Genomic DNA, 20,958 nt, shown 5'->3' on the forward strand with positions numbered 1-20,958 from the left:
CCCAGTTACATGTATAGGGTGCAGGATAGAATTATATATATTAGGTACAGGACATTATTATTACCCCCAGTTACATGTATAGGATACAGGATGTATATATATAATGTGAGTAGTTATTATTACATGAGTCACGTGACAGGGGGGGGTCTTTGTTGCCCTGGTGGTGGCGGCGGCGAAGAGTTGGGCGGGACCTCTGTGTCACCTGTCTGCGTCTCACGCCTCGCTCTGGCGCTAGCCCCGCCCTTCTCAGTCACAGCCAGCACCGGAAGTGACGCAAAGGAATAGCGGAACGTGTGTGACAGGAGCCGGGGTCGCCGCTGCTACTCCCCGGTGGCACCGTGCTCCGTTACCCGGCATGGGCAGTAGCGGCTCCAGAGCCCGGGGCCTGTGGCCCTTCTCCTCCCCGGGAGCGGACAGCCCCGGCAACAGCGAGCAGAGTGTGGCCCGGATCCGCAAGGCCACCCCCTTCATCTTCACCCGGCGCGGGTGAGTCCCCGCATACTGCTGACCCTCCACCATGACCCCCTGTACCCGGTACACAGCGCTCTGCCCCTGGGCTTCCCACCTGATGTATGACTGCAGCCACCTGTGCTGACAAACCTGTCTCCATCTATTACCTAGTGCTACACAGGTGACGGCAGCCACACAGCACAGGTGACAGCGGCCATACACACAGCACAGGTGACAGCGGCCATACACACAGCACAGGTGACAGCGGCCATACATACAGCACAGGTGACAGCGGCCATACAGCGGCCATACATACAGCGCAGGTGACAGCGGCCATACACACAGCACAGGTGACAGCGGCCATACACACAGCACAGGTGACAGCGGCCATACACACAGCACAGGTGACAGCGGCCATACATACAGCACAGGTGACAGCGGCCATACACACAGCACAGGTGACAGCGGCCATACAGCGGCCATACATACAGCGCAGGTGACAGCGGCCATACACACAGCACAGGTGACAGCGGCCATACACACAGCACAGGTGACAGCGGCCATACACACAGCACAGGTGACAGCGGCCATACATACAGCACAGGTGACAGCGGCCATACAGCGGCCATACATACAGCGCAGGTGACAGCGGCCATACACACAGCACAGGTGACAGCGGCCATACACACAGCACAGGTGACAGCGGCCATACACACAGCACAGGTGACAGCGGCCATACATACAGCACAGGTGACAGCGGCCATACACACAGCACAGGTGACAGCGGCCATACAGCGGCCATACATACAGCGCAGGTGACAGCGGCCATACACACAGCACAGGTGACAGCGGCCATACACACAGCACAGGTGACAGCGGCCATACACACAGCACAGGTGACAGCGGCCATACATACAGCACAGGTGACGGCAGCCATACATACAGCACAGGTGACAGCGGCCATACATACAGCGCAGGTGACAGCGGCCATACACACAGCACAGGTGACGGCAGCCATACATACAGCACAGGTGACAGCGGCCATACATACAGCGCAGGTGACAGCGGCCATACACACAGCACAGGTGACAGCGGCCATACATACAGCACAGGTGACGGCAGCCATACATACAGCACAGGTGACAGCGGCCATACATACAGCACAGGTGACAGCGGCCATACACACAGCACAGGTGACAGCGGCCATACACACAGCACAGGTGACAGCGGCCATACACACAGCACAGGTGACGGCGGCCATACACACAGCACAGGTGACGGCGGCCATACATACAGCACAGGTGACGGCGGCCATACATACAGCACAGGTGACAGCGGCCATACACACAGCACAGGTGACAGCGGCCATACACACAGCACAGGTGACAGCGGCCATACATACAGCACAGGTGACGGCGGCCATACACACAGCACAGGTGACAGCGGCCATACACACAGCGCAGGTGACAGCGGCCATACACACAGCGCAGGTGACAGCGGCCATACACACAGCACAGGTGACAGCGGCCATACACACAGCACAGGTGACAGCGGCCATACACACAGCACAGGTGACAGCAGCCATACATACAGCACAGGTGACAGCAGCCATACATACAGCACAGGTGACAGCGGCCATACATACAGCACAGGTGACAGCGGCCATACATACAGCACAGGTGACAGCGGCCATACACACAGCACAGGTGACAGCAGCCACACAGCACAGGTGACAGCAGCCATACATACAGCACAGGTGACAGCGGCCATACATACAGCGCAGGTGACAGCAGCCATACATACAGCACAGGTGACAGCGGCCATACATACAGCACAGGTGACAGCAGCCATACATACAGCACAGGTGACAGCAGCCACACAGCACAGGTGACAGCAGCCATACACACAGCACAGGTGACAGCGGCCATACACACAGCACAGGTGACAGCGGCCATACACACAGCACAGGTGACAGCGGCCATACACACAGCACAGGTGACAGCGGCCATACACACAGCACAGGTGACAGCGGCCATACATACAGCGCAGGTGACAGCGGCCATACATACAGCGCAGGTGACAGCGGCCATACACACAGCACAGGTGACAGCGGCCATACACACAGCACAGGTGACAGCGGCCATACATACAGCGCAGGTGACAGCGGCCATACATACAGCGCAGGTGACAGCGGCCATACATACAGCGCAGGTGACAGCGGCCATACACACAGCGCAGGTGACAGCGGCCATACACACAGCACAGGTGACAGCGGCCATACACACAGCACAGGTGACAGCGGCCATACACACAGCACAGGTGACGGCGGCCATACACACAGCACAGGTGACGGCGGCCATACATACAGCACAGGTGACAGCGGCCATACACACAGCACAGGTGACATACAGCGCAGGTGACAGCAGCCACACATACAGCGCAGGTGACAGCGGCCATACATACAGCACAGGTGACAGCGGCCATACATACAGCACAGGTGACAGCGGCCATACACACAGCACAGGTGACGGCGGCCATACATACAGCACAGGTGACGGCGGCCATACATACAGCACAGGTGACGGCGGCCATACATACAGCACAGGTGACAGCGGCCATACATACAGCACAGGTGACAGCAGCCACACAGCACAGGTGACAGCAGCCATACACACAGCACAGGTGACAGCGGCCATACACACAGCACAGGTGACAGCGGCCATACACACAGCACAGGTGACAGCGGCCATACACACAGCACAGGTGACAGCGGCCATACACACAGCACAGGTGACAGCGGCCATACATACAGCGCAGGTGACAGCGGCCATACATACAGCGCAGGTGACAGCGGCCATACACACAGCACAGGTGACGGCGGCCATACACACAGCACAGGTGACGGCGGCCATACATACAGCACAGGTGACAGCGGCCATACACACAGCACAGGTGACATACAGCGCAGGTGACAGCAGCCACACATACAGCGCAGGTGACAGCGGCCATACATACAGCACAGGTGACAGCGGCCATACATACAGCACAGGTGACAGCGGCCATACACACAGCACAGGTGACGGCGGATACAGCACAGGTGACAGCGGCCATACATACAGCGCAGGTGACAGCGGCCATACACACAGCACAGGTGACGGCGGCCATACATACAGCACAGGTGACGGCGGCCATACACACAGCACAGGTGACAGCGGCCATACACACAGCACAGGTGACAGCGGCCATACACACAGCACAGGTGACGGCGGCCATACACACAGCACAGGTGACGGCGGCCATACACACAGCACAGGTGACGGCGGCCATACACACAGCACAGGTGACGGCGGCCATACACACAGCACAGGTGACGGCGGCCATACACACAGCACAGGTGACGGCGGCCATACACACAGCACAGGTGACGGCGGCCATACACACAGCACAGGTGACGGCGGCCATACACACAGCACAGGTGACGGCGGCCATACACACAGCACAGGTGACGGCGGCCATACACACAGCACAGGTGACGGCGGCCATACACACAGCACAGGTGACGGCGGCCATACACACAGCACAGGTGACGGCGGCCATACACACAGCACAGGTGACGGCGGCCATACACACAGCACAGGTGACGGCGGCCATACACACAGCACAGGTGACGGCGGCCATACACACAGCACAGGTGACGGCGGCCATACACACAGCACAGGTGACGGCGGCCATACACACAGCACAGGTGACGGCGGCCATACACACAGCGCAGGTGACGGCGGCCATACACACAGCGCAGGTGACGGCGGCCATACACACAGCGCAGGTGACAGCGGCCATACACACAGCGCAGGTGACAGCGGCCATACACACAGCGCAGGTGACAGCGGCCATACACACAGCGCAGGTGACAGCGGCCATACACACAGCACAGGTGACAGCGGCCATACACACAGCGCAGGTGACGGCGGCCATACACACAGCGCAGGTGACGGCGGCCATACACACAGCACAGGTGACAGCGGCCATACACACAGCACAGGTGACATACAGCGCAGGTGACAGCAGCCACACATACAGCACAGGTGACAGCGGCCATACATACAGCGCAGGTGACAGCGGCCATACATACAGCACAGGTGACAGCGGCCATACACACAGCACAGGTGACAGCGGCCATACACACAGCACAGGTGACAGCGGCCATACATACAACACAGGTGACAGCGGCCATACACACAGCGCAGGTGACAGCGGCCATACACACAGCGCAGGTGACAGCGGCCATACATACAGCGCAGGTGACAGCAGGTGACAGCGGCCATACACACAGCACAGGTGACAGCGGCCATACATACAGCACAGGTGACAGCGGCCATACATACAGCGCAGGTGACAGCAGGTGACAGCGGCCATACACACAGCACAGGTGACAGCGGCCATACATACAGCACAGGTGACAGCGGCCATACATACAGCACAGGTGACAGCGGCCATACACACAGCGCAGGTGACAGCGGCCATACACACAGCGCAGGTGACAGCGGCCATACACACAGCGCAGGTGACAGCGGCCATACATACAGCGCAGGTGACAGCGGCCATACACACAGCGCAGGTGACAGCGGCCATACACACAGCGCAGGTGACAGCGGCCATACATACAGCGCAGGTGACAGCGGCCATACATACAGCGCAGGTGACAGCGGCCATACATACAGCGCAGGTGACGGCAGCCATACATACAGCGCAGGTGACGGCAGCCATACACACAGCACAGGTGACAGCGGCCATACATACAGCGCAGGTGACAGCGGCCATACACACAGCGCAGGTGACAGCGGCCATACATACAGCACAGGTGACGGCAGCCATACATACAGCACAGGTGACAGCGGCCATACACACAGCACAGGTGACAGCGGCCATACAGCGGCCATACATACAGCGCAGGTGACAGCGGCCATACACACAGCACAGGTGACAGCGGCCATACACACAGCACAGGTGACAGCGGCCATACATACAGCACAGGTGACAGCGGCCATACACACAGCACAGGTGACGGCAGCCACACATACAGCGCAGGTGACAGCGGCCACACATACAGCACAGGTGACAGCAGCCACACATACAGCACAGGTGACGGCAGCCACACATACAGCACAGGTGACGGCAGCCATACATACAGCACAGGTGACGGCAGCCATACATACAGCACAGGTGACAGCAGCCATACATACAGCACAGGTGACAGCAGCCATACATACAGCACAGGTGACAGCGGCCATACATACAGCACAGGTGACAGCAGCCACACATACAGCGCAGGTGACGGCAGCCACACATACAGCACAGGTGACAGCAGCCACACATACAGCACAGGTGACGGCAGCCACACATACAGCACAGGTGACAGCAGCCTCACATACAGCGCAGGTGACAGCGGCCATACATACAGCACAGGTGACAGCAGCCATACATACAGCGCAGGTGACAGCGGCCACACAGCGCAGGTGACAGCAGCCATACATACAGCACAGGTGACGGCAGCCACACATACAGCACAGGTGACGGCGGCCACACATACAGCACAGGTGACGGCGGCCATACATACAGCGCAGGTGACAGCAGCCATACATACAGCACAGGTGACGGCAGCCATACATACAGCGCAGGTGACAGCGGCCATACATACAGCACAGGTGACAGCAGCCATACATACAGCACAGGTGACGGCAGCCACACATACAGCGCAGGTGACAGCAGCCACACATACAGCGCAGGTGACAGCAGCCACACATACAGCACAGGTGACAGCAGCCACACATACAGCACAGGTGACAGCAGCCACACATACAGCACAGGTGACGGCAGCCACACATACAGCACAGGTGACGGCAGCCACACATACAGCACAGGTGACGGCAGCCACACATACAGCACAGGTGACGGCAGCCACACATACAGCACAGGTGACAGCAGCCACACATACAGCGCAGGTGACAGCGGCCATACATACAGCACAGGTGACAGCAGCCATACATACAGCGCAGGTGACAGCGGCCACACAGCGCAGGTGACAGCAGCCATACATACAGCACAGGTGACGGCAGCCACACATACAGCACAGGTGACGGCGGCCATACATACAGCACAGGTGACGGCGGCCATACATACAGCGCAGGTGACAGCAGCCATACATACAGCACAGGTGACGGCGGCCATACATACAGCGCAGGTGACAGCAGCCATACATACAGCACAGGTGACAGCAGCCATACATACAGCACAGGTGACAGCAGCCATACATACAGCACAGGTGACAGCAGCCACACAGCACAGGTGACAGCAGCCATACATACAGCGCAGGTGACAGCAGCCATACATACAGCACAGGTGACGGCGGCCATACATACAGCGCAGGTGACGGCGGCCATACATACAGCGCAGGTGACATACAGCGCAGGTGACAGCAGCCACACATACAGCACAGGTGACAGCAGCCACACATACAGCACAGGTGACAGCAGCCATACATACAGCGCAGGTGACAGCAGCCATACATACAGCACAGGTGACGGCGGCCATACATACAGCGCAGGTGACGGCGGCCATACATACAGCGCAGGTGACATACAGCGCAGGTGACAGCAGCCACACATACAGCACAGGTGACAGCAGCCACACATACAGCACAGGTGACAGCAGCCATACATACAGCACAGGTGACAGCAGCCATACATACAGCACAGGTGACAGCAGCCACACACACAGCGCAGGTGACAGCAGCCACACATACAGCACAGGTGACAGCAGCCATACATACAGCACAGGTGACAGCAGCCACACATACAGCGCAGGTGACAGCAGCCACACATACAGCGCAGGTGACAGCAGCCACACATACAGCACAGGTGACAGCAGCCACACATACAGCACAAGTGACAGCAGCCACACATACAGCACAGGTGACAGCAGCCACACATACAGCGCAGGTGACAGCAGCCATACATACAGCACAGGTGACAGCAGCCATACATACAGCACAGGTGACGGCGGCCATACATACAGCGCAGGTGACAGCAGCCATACATACAGCACAGGTGACAGCAGCCATACATACAGCACAGGTGACAGCAGCCACACAGCACAGGTGACAGCAGCCATACATACAGCGCAGGTGACAGCAGCCATACATACAGCACAGGTGACGGCGGCCATACATACAGCGCAGGTGACGGCGGCCATACATACAGCGCAGGTGACAGCAGCCATACATACAGCACAGGTGACAGCAGCCATACATACAGCACAGGTGACAGCAGCCATATAGCACAGGTGACTGACAGCAGCCATATAGCACAGAACAGCACAGGTGACAGCAGCCATACATCAGGTGGGAAGCCCAGGAGCCGAGCGCTGTGTGCATGATGCTGGAGGGTAGGATGCTATATATAATATATATATATATTCCCATGTATACATGTGTGTACAGCCCTGTATTACACGCACTCCCCATGTACACAGGCACTCCGCTACATGTATTACACACACTCCGTATACAGGCACTCCCCTACATGTATGTACAGCCCTGTATTACACACACTCCCCATGTGTACAGGCACTCCCCTACATGTATGTACAGCCCTGTATTACACACACTCCCCATGTGTACAGGCACTCCCCTACATGTATGTACAGCCCTGTATTACACACACTCCCCATGTGTACAGGCACTCCCCTACATGTATGTACAGCCCTGTATTACACACACTCCCCATGTGTACAGTGTACAGGCACTCCCCTACATGTATGTACAGCCCTGTATTACACACACTCCCCATGTGTACAGGCACTCCCCTACATGTATGTACAGCCCTGTATTACACGCACTCCCCATGTGTACAGGCACTCCCCTACATGTATGTACAGCCCTGTATCACACGCACTCCCCATGTGTACAGGCACTCCCCTACATGTATGTACAGCCCTGTATCACACACACTCCCCATGTGTACAGGCACTCCCCTACATGTATGTACAGCCCTGTATCACACACACTCCCCATGTGTACAGGCACTCCCCTACATGTATGTACAGCCCTGTATCACACACACTCCCCATGTGTACAGGCACTCCCCTACATGTATGTACAGCCCTGTATTACACACACTCCCCATGTGTACAGGCACTCCCCTACATGTATGTACAGCCCTGTATTACACACACTCCCCATGTGTACAGGCACTCCCCTACATGTATGTACAGCCCTGTATTACACACACTCCCCATGTGTACAGGCACTCCCCTACATGTATGTACAGCCCTGTATTACACACTCCCCATGTATACAGGCACTCCCCTACATGTATGTACAGCCCTGTATTACACGCACTCCCCATGTGTACAGGCACTCCCCTACATGTATGTACAGCCCTGTATTACACACACTCCCCATGTGTACAGGCACTCCCCTACATGTATGTACAGCCCTGTATTACACACACTCCCCATGTGTACAGGCACTCCCCTACATGTATGTACAGCCCTGTATTACACGCACTCCCCATGTGTACACACACACACAGGCTTGCCGTATCACCCCTAGTGTTCACTCTAGCTCCGGTGGCAGTCAGGGCGCCGGAGCTAGAGAGGGCACCTCCGTCTGGGCGTGCCCGGCACTTACGGACACGCCGGGCAGCCCCTCTATTCTCCGGCGGTGACCGGGTCGCCGCGGGTGAAGACGGCAACTGCAGGCTGTGAGGGCATGGTGCTTTTCTGGAGGGCAGGGTGCCGTACCCCGCTAAAACAGCCTAACGGGAACGCTACACCCCTGTAATCCGGGGACATATGTGAATGACACAAGATCTGTGGCTGATTAATACCAGGTGAGTTGGAGCCAGCCCCAGACCCTGTGTGATTCTTACGTGTCTCGGATTACAGGCAAAGTTAAGGCAAGTGTGTCATTGGCGTGTCTATAATGGTGTGTGTGTGTTGCACAGGGTCCCGGGGGGCTCACACTGCACACATTATTACAACTCACCTCTCCGGGCTCCCGCGCCAATGCTGCTGCGCAAATCACCAGGAAAATGGTGCGGTGACCATTTTCCCAGAGCTTTGCACATGGCACAGTAGAGGTGTCTCCAGGACAATGGTGCCGGCGCCATGTTACCGGAGACCTGCGCATGCACAGTGTACTCTGGAACAGTGCAAGAGTCTACTGCACCACAGAGAGGAGGGGCCTGCATGGAGTAGTCTGACCCTTCCTCTCTTACACCGTCCTGATATATATATATGATATATATTACACGTACACACACTACATTTAACTGCAGCCCAACACACTGTGTATAATGCTGTATGTTGGATCCCTTGCGGAGATGCCTAGGAGGGCATCGGTGACGTTATTCGTTCAGAGTTGGGAGTTGCTGCCTCAACGTGGACTGTACACATACACTAAGTAAAAGCTAAACTAATAAAACAGAAATGAAAGTGAACCTGCGCTCTGAGCTAAATACCAATTTACAGGTTAATGGTCCCTCCAAGGTAAAGTGGACAATGATCTCAAGATTTTCAATTTCTCAGCCGATATATGTAAATAACAAAGTAATATACATAGGGCCTGATTCAGAGCCGGACGCTCTGACCAGAGCGCTCGCTCTGAATCGGGACCCTCCTCCATGAAAATGGAGCGGCCTCCTGGCCGCTCGTATAGCTGTGGATGACCACCCACAGCATATGTGAGCGGCCAAAAAGATGGTCGCGATGGTCTTGACCATCGCGACCATCGGACTTGCGACGAAGACCCTGCGGTAGGGTCTCCCTGCCACAAGCCCTGGAGTGATTTTGGCTCTATCAGAGCCAAAATCACTCCCACTGACATCACTAGTGATTTCAGCGGGGCCGGCTTCAGACGGTAGGCGTTCCCATGGGAACGCCTCCGTCTGGCAGGCACGCCCCCAGCACGCCCACCAAAGGGGGCGTGCTGTCAATCAACATCGACAGCACGCCCCCTTTGGTGCGAGACCCGGAGCGATGGAAAGCCCGTCGCTCCCCGGGTCTCGCGCATGCGCACGACGGAGCTCCCTCCATCGTGCGCATGCGCAGTGGGGAACATCGACCCGCTTGCGAGCGTACTGCCGCTCGCGAGCGCGTCTGAATGACCCCCATAGTGTGATCCTGTTTACTTGCAGATGTCAGTGGTGATTAGGTTGCTGGTGATTACCCACAAAATCTTTTCCTCTAGTAAAGGCCGGTACACACTGGAGCGATGTCAGGGACGATATGCCGTTTCGTAACGACTTATCTCCTACATCGCTCAGTGTTTACGCATGATTGCGCTTTCCCATGGTCGCTGGGTTTGATGTGCTGTACATCAAACCTAGCGATATCGCTAGCGGCCAGTGTATTGATAATAAATGACGTAACGGTAATTGTTCCCTCGTTCATTAAAGTCGTCCTGCGTGGATGCACAATCATCGTTCACAGGGATTTGTGCCGATGTCGGAATGAATGCCCGTCGCTCCAGTGTGTACCCAGCCTAAGTTATCATTGGTAAAGTGACTTTGGCATAACAACCAGAAAATATATGGGACGCTTCACAGATTGTTTAACATTCATGCGATAGCAATTTCCATGTTCACAATTCTGAGTGATAGAGAAGGACGGAGCAGATGGGGAAGACATTGGAGCCGTCGGTCATCTTAGCAAATGTTGCAGCAATTGAATGTAACATTCCCTGTTTATAAAGTATAGCTAATACAGCTTGGAGTGTCTATAATATATATGGTGAGTGCAGAGCTCCCATTATATATCTATCTATCTATCTATCTATCTATCTATCTATCTATCTATCTATCTGACACTACACACAATCCACTCACAATAACAAACATTTTAGTTAAACGCTGTAATGTTAATGTACATTAAAAGTGTGACTTAGTGCGCGGTAGGAGAGAGATTATATAGATCTAGCATGTAGCTGTAGTTCTGCAATGCTCCGGCCTGTTTGCTTCCTTTTGCAGCTCAGGGTGGTGACCTCCGTTAGTTCGTTATCATACATGTCACCTTGGCAGCAGCAATTTACATCAGTTCATCATTAACTTTAGAGTTCCCAGCAGCAGGTGCACAGGTAGATGTGGTTACCCTGGGTTACGAGCACACAGTTCCGTATCGGTGTCACAGTGTCTGTGGCGACCTTTGTCCTGCGCCGACCTCGTGTGACACATTAGCGGCTCCACAGGGCCCCTGTACAGTATCACAGCTGACTCCCTACTGTATTAGAAATAGTGCAGAGTGTCATCTCCTGTATAGATTACATAGTGTGCGGGGTTCATGTAGTTACGTTTGTGTATTTAATAGGTCTCTTTTTTTTCCTAATAGCTCCATGTACTTTGATGAAGATGGGGATCTGGCACATGAATTCTACGAGGAAACAATCGTGACCAAGAACGGTCGTAAACGAGCGAAACTGAAACGTATCCACAAGAACCTGCGGCCTCAGGTAACCACAGCGGCTGTGTGAGATACATTGTGGCCTTTGATGAGAGTTATTTATTTATTTTAAATTCTTTATATAAAACGCACATAAGAATAAACAGACTGAGCATATAAACAGGCATGAGTGCAAATAGCCTCAACAATGAGACACATTTTCAAATATATAGAGAAAATACAATATAGATCTGTATATGTAAACAAAATGAATAGAAAACAGGGAACGGGGGGGGGGGGGGGAGAGAGGGGGCATGGAGGTGTAAGGGAGGGGAACAGTACTAGAGAGATTAAAACATCTGAAGGATATTTAAAAGATATTAAAACAAAGAGGAGGAGGAGGACCTATCCAAGGTAATAAAGCAAACACGAAAGAGTGGGGTGGGGTGTAAGACCCTCCCGCCGCACACGGGTTCAGTGGAGGAAATACAAGGTTCAAGAGTGTGGGGTGCTCTCACAGGAGAGCCAAGGAGCCCATACTTGGGCAAATAGATGGCTCCTATCATGGAGTAATCATCTTCATTGCCGCAATATGCCAAATTTGCGATTTGAAGGCAGAAAGAGATGGCGGGAGAGGGATTTTTCCATTGGCGGGCTATTCATTGTCTGGGAACTACTAGAATATGGGATAACAATTTCTGGGAGCGCTTGGAAAGATCGGGAGGAGGATAACATAGTAGAAAAATCCATGGGTCCCGTGGGATCGGAGCTTCAAAGAGCTGAATTGAAAGGGTATGGACCGAGGTCCAAAAAGTATTAAGGACCGGGCAAGTCCACCAGATATAGGTAAGAGTATCCCCGGAAGCCACAGTTTCTCCAGCAGAGAGGTGAGGTAGAAGGAAACATTTGTGAGAGTGGCACTGGGGTATAGTACCAGCGGTAATATAATTTATATGATGTTTCCTTAAACTGTGTAGAAATGGAGCATCTGGCAATGGCCTGTCTCATGTCGTCCCAAGCCTCCTCGTCTGGTGGCGGGCCAAGATCCGTCTCCCAAGGAGGTTCGTCTGGATTACGAGTTGAAAAAGCAACATCAATAAGGATACTATAAATTTGGGAAATCATTCCTTTGGACATGGGGTGGAACCTGCAGAGGTGTTCAAAGGGGGTGAGGGTGCGTAGAAGTGAATCTTGTGGCATAGATTATAGAAAGTGCCGTATTTGGCAACATTCAAAGGGACGGAGGGGTTGGGTAGGAGCTTTCGACTGTAGTTCTGAGAAGGAAAGCCAATGCCCACCTGCGCTAGAGTCCACAGGAAATTTGAGGGCCAGATGTGTCCACCATGCCATGTGGGTCGTTTGTAGGCCCGGTGGAAAACAGGGATTGTTCCATATGGGTGTTAGGGGAGACATAGGAGAGGTGATTGAGAATTTAACGGAGTATAGATTCCATAGATGTAGTAGGAATTGAAGAGTAGGTGGGAGACTGGAGGAGGGGGGGGGGCGATATCTCTTTTGTAAGCCCCAGAGAGCGGACAAATCTGGGAAATTAATAAGGTTGGCTTCAATGTCAAGCCAGGATGTTATTTCAGGGGGAGAATAGGAGGAAGCAATTTGAGAAAAGTGGGTAGACAAGTAGTATAGTTTAAAATCTGGAAGACCCCTACCACCCTTGGAAATAGGCTTTTTAAGAATGGCAGAATATAACCTGGGGGGGGTTTACCATTCCAAATAAAGCGGGTAATGCTCTTCTGGATTTTATGGAGGAGAGAGTGGGGAACAGCTATAGGGGGTGTTTGGAATAGATAGAGCCATTTAGGAAGGATATTCAGCCACAAAATAAGTTCCTTCCAAGAGGGTCAGGTCTGCGTGTAGCTTTGTGAAAAGTTGTGGGAAGTTTTCCTGGTACAGCAAGTTATAATGGGAAGTCAGGAAGATCCCAAGGTATTTAAGTTTTTTATGTTGCCATTTAAAATTATAAAAGGACTTAAGGGACTTAGCGTCCCGATGGGGGACATGAAGAAGCATGGCCTCCAATCTAGAGTAATTGATTTTGTACCCGAAAAGTGCGCTATAAATATCCAGGAGGTTGTAAATTTTGGGCAAAGAGATCTGAGGTTGAGTAAGCGTAAGCAGAATGTCATCCGCAAAAAGGTCAATTTTAGAGGAGATGTTCCCGACCCGCACACCCCTGATGCTAGGATTAAGGCGGACAAGGGAGGATAGAGGCTCAATTATCAGGGCAAAGTTTAAGGGGGAGAGGGGACATCCCTGTCTGGTGCTGTTGGAAATGGATAATAAATCGGATGGGATTCCATTAATGGAGACTCTAGCTGAAGGGACAGAATAGAAGGCCATGACGCCCGTCAGGAAGTTCCCCGACAACCCAAAGGACTGTAGGGCATGAGACATGAAACCCCAGGAGATCCTATCAAATGATTTTTCAGCATCCAGAGAGAGAATAATAGCTGGGGATCGCCTGGAGTTAATAATATGAATCAGATCTACCGTCCTGCGGGTATTATCCCGTGCCTGGTGACCTGGTATGAGACCAACTTGGTCATAGTGGACTAAAGAGGGAAGGACAAGATTGAGCCTGTTGGCCAGAATTTTCGCATAAATTTTAACATCAAGGTTAAGCAGGGAAATAGGTCTATAGCTCGCACAAACACTGGGGTCTTTGCCCTTTTTAGGTATCACAACAATTCGGGCCTCAAGCATTTCTGCAGGGAAGGCCCCTCCCCGCAGAACATTATTAAAAAAGGGAGTGCATGTGGGGAACTAAAAGACCTCCAAACTTCTTGTAGTATGCAGCAGTATAGCCGTCAGGCCCAGGAGATTTACCCGATTTCTGCTCTGTAATAGACGCTACTATTTCTTCCTCTGAGGTCTCTCTGCTCAGGTCATCCAGGGTTTCCTGGGATAATCGAGGGAGGTGAGTTTTTGGATTGCTGCATCAGTAGGTGGGGTAGAGGAGGGGGGCGGCAGACTGCAAGTTATATAACTTGCTATAGTAGTCATTCAGGTGGAATGGCGGCAGGGTCATGGAGAAGGTGACTCTTAGAATTTTTGATCATGAGAATATTTTTATGGGTTCGCATTGAATGAAGCCTAGAGGCCAGGATCTTGTCTGCCTTATCGCCTTTTTCGGAAAATATCTGGCGAAGCCTTTTGAGGCGGTATGTTGGGAGAGTAGGAGGGCAATGGAGCACCGGACAGTAAGAAGCTCCTTCAAGATAGAGGGGTCAGGAGATTGTTTGTGCTGGCCTCCAGTTGTTGGAGTTTAATAGAGCGAGTATTAGTACGGGTCAGAAAATCTTTTTTGGTTTCGGAGGCCATACTAATCAGGTGCCCCCCTCATTACAGCCTTATGGGCCATCCAGACAGTCGAAGGGGAGGTATCTGGGGGGGCATTTAACTGAAAGTAGTCCGTAAGGTGTTTATTAAGTCGTGTGACTTCGTCCTGGTTGTGGAGGAGAGTGTCATTCATGCGCCACGTCAATGGGCGTGGGCGGTCCGTGATACCTGAAAGGTCAGCTGAGATAGGTGCATGGTCAGACCAGATGAAGGGATAGACCTGAACATTCATGAGACGGAGGGCTAGGTCATGGCTGAGCAGAATCATATCTGTACGGGAGTAGGAGCTATGTTCTTGGGAAAAGAAGGTGTAATCTCGAGTTAGGGGTTCCCGAACCCGCCAGAAGTCGTAGAGAAGCTGGGACTTCCTGAGATCAAGGAGAGCTTTGGAATTGCGGAGGTCCGCTCCAATGCAGAGTTATTTAATGCCTGAGAACCAGAGCAAAAATGGATATGACAGTGATAATACAAGTGTCCATCCAGTACAACTTTGCGGTGCAGTGATGCAGGAATACACTGGTGCAGTCTTGCTAGGGGTATTTAAAGAGTCCGTGATCTATTGGGGTAGTTACAGACCAAGTGCAGTATATTGTTGCATAACTTTAGCTGCCCCCCTACACTTTCCTAACATACAGCCTCCTGTCAGCGAGTGGGAGACGGATTGGGTGAGCTGATACCTGGAGACTGAAGGGTCAGATTGTATCTGACAGATGAGCGAGGAACTTTCTCCACCAGTCTGACAATTCTGTGCTGCAAACTTCCGTCCATGCAGGTCGGCTATTGTACCATGAGCCATAAGCTTCCTGATAGCATCACGTCCAGGGAGAACGGGAACATCAAGGTCTCAGGAGATTGATTTGTAGCTGTGAGATTGTCCACGTTTGGCTGCAATCTTCTGCCTGACGTTCTCAGACAATCTCCTGTCTTATCTCTCTTTCTCTGGGCATATTACGGTTCACAGTGACATAAACCAGGAGAACGAGTCCTTTTCTCTATTCAAAGGCTCTGAATGAGGGATTGTATGTGGCCGGCACCACAGTAGTGTGAAATGTAATGATTTCTGACTAATTCTCATTGATACCAGTCATCGTGCCCGGGCCATCTAAGCGGGTATAATGATACCACGTTATTTTATGTTATGATATAATTGGTGCATTAATAGAAAAATAAAAACTACAAGGCCGCCAATATTTTTGTCTGTGACTGTAGTGGTGCTGAGTGATGGAGTCTGTTGTGCGGCACTGATCGTCTCACGACGGATATTCTAAGTCACCACCATATTAATGCACGTAGGCAGTACATTTTTTTTTTAAAGCCTAACTGATTATGCAGATATTAAATATAATTACTTGTAATAGTCTAATCTGGTATATTATGATATAAATGTGTTTGTAATATTCCAATATTGCCTTGTTCTCCCAACTTCGGGGACAATAACTCTGCTCGTTCTCCTTCCTTCCCCCAGGGCACCATACGGTTAGACCATCCGTGCATACACGTGGATTTCCCTGTTGTACTGTGTGAGGTCTGACACTGGCTACCACCCTTGCCTGCCGAGCTGTGCCCTCCTCTACCAAACTCTGCACCCCCTACGCTGTGCTCCCAATGGAGCTAGAGGAGAACGATGGGGGGGATACAGGGACAGCCCCCAAGTAAAGACTATTGAGGGGTATATATAAAGACAATGACTCGGGGTGTGACGAATGAAATGACCACACACTCTGCCGCGTCGGACAAGATCGCTGCCGGAGAGTAACGTTTGCTGGGGCCACCGTCGGTCAGGTGACTATAGGCTGCTAGAGTTGTATCCCCTCTTGCTTTAATATTTACCAGTAATCCATTGTCTGCACCCCCTTCCTAGGGAAGACAAGTAGAGCGAGCCTGGGAGGTGCAGATCCTTCCCCCACCATCCTGATAAGAGGGGATACAACTTATTACTTCAATACTGACCGTGTATCTGCTCACAGCTGCCCAAAACCTCCCTCTCTACACCAGGTCAGAGATTTGTAGCGTAAGTGCAATCGGGCACAATGTAGAAGGTAAATGGCTTTTCCGTATGTGAAATAGAAATGTTTTGGTCTCCAGCACCAAAAGTCCAAATTATATTTATATGGTCTTAAGAGTCCAGCACACGTTTCCTTGTCTTAGTCTGTCTCCGCTACACGGCACGACCCGTGAAGATAGCGGAATATTGTTATGCGCTGCACTGTGAAGGGACATTCTCGTGTCTTTATGCGACACACCGCTACGAGGATCGGTGCAGCGGACTCCGGGTGGAAGCTCCTCGGTACAATCACACTTGTATGTAACTCCCTTCCATGTATGTTTTATTTATTACATTTATATTTTACTTTGTGTTCTGTATTCCTGAGCTGTGAAGCGCCCCTTCTCCCAGCATCCTCCACTCTGAGCTGTCCCCATATTCCAGTCCATCATGCCGCGATTACTGCTGTACCCAGACTACTAGAGGATCGGGAGATGTCAGGGGCATGGAGAGTTTCCCAATAAAACTTGTGTTTGTAACTTGGCGTTGTGTTATTCCCGGCAGTGGTGCTTGGTGCCCTATATCCTGCGACTACACACAGTGCGCTCGGTGCTGATCACCATCTATGACACCAAGTAATGCTTGTATGTGTACTGTACAGAGGTAATTTGTCCAATAAGCTGTGTGTATGTGTTATAGATACCGTAGACTGTTTACATTAGCAATTAAATCGCCTTATGTCCGTTTAAACAAGGTGTATTAATCCCCAAAGACCTGCAGTATTTTTATTATTACCAGTTAATTATATAGCGCACACATATTCCGCAGCGCTTTACAGAGAATATTTTGGCAATTCACATCAGTCCCTGCCCCAGTGGAGCTTACAATCTATGTTCCCTATTACTGCCGTAGTACGTACACACACACACACACACACACACACACACACACACACACACACACACACACACACACACACACACACACACACACTCTCTCTCTCTCTCTCTCTCTCTCTCTCTCTCTCTCTCTCTCTCTCTCTCTCTCTCTCTCTCTCTCTCTCTCTCTCTCTCTCTCTCTCTGTCTCTGTCTCTCTCTCTGTCTCTGTCTCTCTCTCTGTCTCTCTCTCTGTCTCTCTGTCTCTCTGTCTCTCTGTCTCTCTGTCTCTCTGTCTCTCTGTCTCTCTGTCTCTGTCTCTCTCTGTCTCTCTGTCTCTGTCTCTCTCTGTCTCTCTCTGTCTCTCTCTGTCTCTCTCTCTCTCGTATATTTTTGGAGTCTGGGAGGAAACCAGAGCACCCGGAGGAAACCCACGCAAGCACAGGGAGAACATACAAACTCCACACAGGTAGGGCCATGATGGGATTCGAACCCACGACCTCAGTGCTTGCTGTGAGGCTGTAATGCTAACCATTAGCTGGCATTGGTGCGGCGGGATTGTCATGCGGGCGGTTATTACACTGGCAGCGAGTTACTTTTTATATTTTCACCTCCAAGTCGCTGCTTCGTAAATGAACCCTGAAATCTTCTCCTGTGACTGTGTTACATTATGCTACAGTTCTCTATTACTAAGAATTCTGGTGGTTATATGGGTTCAGCAGAGAGAGGCAGCAATTCATATTCAGGTGAGTGTTGAAGTAGACTCATGCCAGTGGCTCTGTATAAACAGTGATTTTATGTAGGCCATGCTCTGCAAATATGTCCTTAAGTCACCCACTGAGTCCACGAGAACAGGAAATACAACTTTCATAATAACTCAGTCACTTTTTCCAATGCTAAAAAGATCATTAAACGTTGTCATACCCTGGACTGTCCACATGAGGGCAGACGCCCCTTAGGAATCTCTGCCAAAGACTTGTACTGGAGGTGAATAGGTTTTCCTGGCAGGACAGAACATAGCGTTTGTATGGAGAGCGTTTTTTGGGTTGTATGCCGGTGAATAATTTGTCATTCGTCTAACTGATCCCAGAAGCAGGAAGATATCCCTAAAATTGTTTAAGAAATCACTAAAAGAAGCATTGTTAGACTTTCCTAGAGTGCTGACATTACCCCAGGTGTTGTATAACCTATAACATCAGGTGAGTAGCGGTGATTATTCTCTGAATTCTGGCCCTTTTTTGATAGGACAACAAAGCACTAATACGCGTTTCATCAGCACTGTACGACCTGTTCTGCATTCTTTTTTTCTGATGTCTTCCTAAGAGCACAGGTGCTGTAATGGGCGTGATTCACTTCAGCGCGATGCTGAATAGACTTGGGAGGAAGCTCCCGGCGCGATTCAATTCAGTGCGCTGTAAAGTCGGAGAATGCAGATTTTCAGGACTTAACCTTAAACTCCTTTAGTCGGACTGAACATTGCGCTGAATTGAATATCTGCGGGAGCTCCCTCCCAGGGCTATTTATCATCGCTTTGACTTGAATCGCGGCCAATGAGTATTACAGTACACTGTGTAAAGCCAGCGGCCCCTTATTATGTATTATATTACACCACAGTGATGCACAGCGTTGGGCCGTGGGGGTACAGCATACTAAAACAAGGTACACACGTGAGGAGGCGTGCATTAAATAAGTGTGAGGAGGGCCTGTTCCTGAGAGCTAACACTCTAGTGCAGTGATTCCCAACCTCGGTCCTCAAGGCACACTAACGGTCCTGTTTTTAGTGATATTTATTATTATTACCAATTATTTATATAGCGCACACATATTCCGCAGTGCTTTACAGAGAATATTTGGCCATTCACATCAGTCCCTGCCCCAGTGGAGCTTACACTCTATGTTCCCTACCACATGCACACACATACACACACACACTAGGGTTAATTTGTGTTGGGAGCCAATTAACCTACCAGTATATTTTTGGAGTGTGGGAGGAAACCGGAGTACCCGGAGGAAACTCACGCAAGCACAGGGAGAATATACAAACTCCACACAGGGAGGGCTGTGGTGGGAATCGAACCCATGACCTTAGTGCTGTGAGGCAGTAACGCTAACCATTACACCGTCTGTGCTGCCCATCCATGATTGTGCACAGATGGTTTAATCAAAATAACTGAGGTACTAATTAAGTCACTTGTGCTCAAGTATGGCTATCCCTAAAACCTGTACTGTTAGTGTGCCTTGAGGACCGTGGTTGGGAACCCCTGCTCTAGTGGTTCTATGGAGCTTATATATTTATAGTGCATATGTTTCCATGTAGACAGCTGCATAACAAATAAAGCACCAAGGAAAGGGGAGGCCTGGCTGACAGATGTACCAAGCACTCACCTCCCCTAAATCAGGTTACCTGTGGGGCCCTCATTCACTGCATAACCTAGCATTGAACAAGTTGTGATTATCTGGTGGTGTGGGCTGTAACACCGGTGGCTGTGATAGAGTAGCCAGCGTGCAGCTTCTACGGGTAAAGGGAAAACCTTAATCCTGGTTCTGTGCATTTTCCCGGCCTATTATACGGATGAGAACACGACAGTGAGGACGACTGTAGGTTATGTGAGCGGAGCAGTGACATAAATCACTAACAACATAATTTTACATCTGCATAGACCTTATAGAGCATGAATGAAGGCTGGTGCACAGATATAAAGGTGTTGTACGACGATGACATCTCAGGACAGCTCCTCAGACGCCATGATAGCCGCGTGTTCCTCACAGAGTCTTATAGTCTGCCTTATCAATGAACACAACACAGTGAAATACGATTGCTTAGAGTCTATACATGGAAAACACATCAGAATAAC

General features: G+C 51.5%; 1 protein-coding gene across 1 annotated transcript; it reads left to right on the top strand.

The window, feature by feature from the left end:
• The first annotated feature begins 211 nt into the window (after positions 1-211).
• On the top strand, positions 212-17,766 carry TUSC2 (tumor suppressor 2, mitochondrial calcium regulator). Its single transcript, XM_088459077.1, has 3 exons — positions 212-486; positions 11,836-11,956; positions 16,709-17,766. The coding sequence occupies exons 1-3, from the start codon at positions 356-358 to the stop codon at positions 16,772-16,774; spliced, it is 318 nt and encodes a 105-aa protein (XP_088315203.1). The 5' UTR covers positions 212-355; the 3' UTR covers positions 16,775-17,766.
• Positions 17,767-20,958: the final 3,192 nt, after the last annotated feature.

This window comes from Taudactylus pleione, unplaced genomic scaffold (assembly GCF_031769625.1).
Source record: "Taudactylus pleione unplaced genomic scaffold, aTauple2 ptg000893l, whole genome shotgun sequence".
Taxonomy (NCBI): Eukaryota; Metazoa; Chordata; class Amphibia; order Anura; family Myobatrachidae; genus Taudactylus; species Taudactylus pleione.

What these genes read in the sequence shown, in the direction of transcription:
- TUSC2 (XM_088459077.1), top strand. Translation starts at nt 356, where the DNA reads ATGGGCAGTAGCGGCTCCAGAGCCCGGGGCCTGTGGCCCTTCTCCTCC. An exon ending in TTCATCTTCACCCGGCGCGG is followed by an intron (nt 487 to 11,835) that starts GTGAGTCCCCGC and finishes TTTTCCTAATAG; the next exon opens with CTCCATGTACTTTGATGAAG. An exon ending in ACAAGAACCTGCGGCCTCAG is followed by an intron (nt 11,957 to 16,708) that starts GTAACCACAGCG and finishes TCCTTCCCCCAG; the next exon opens with GGCACCATACGGTTAGACCA.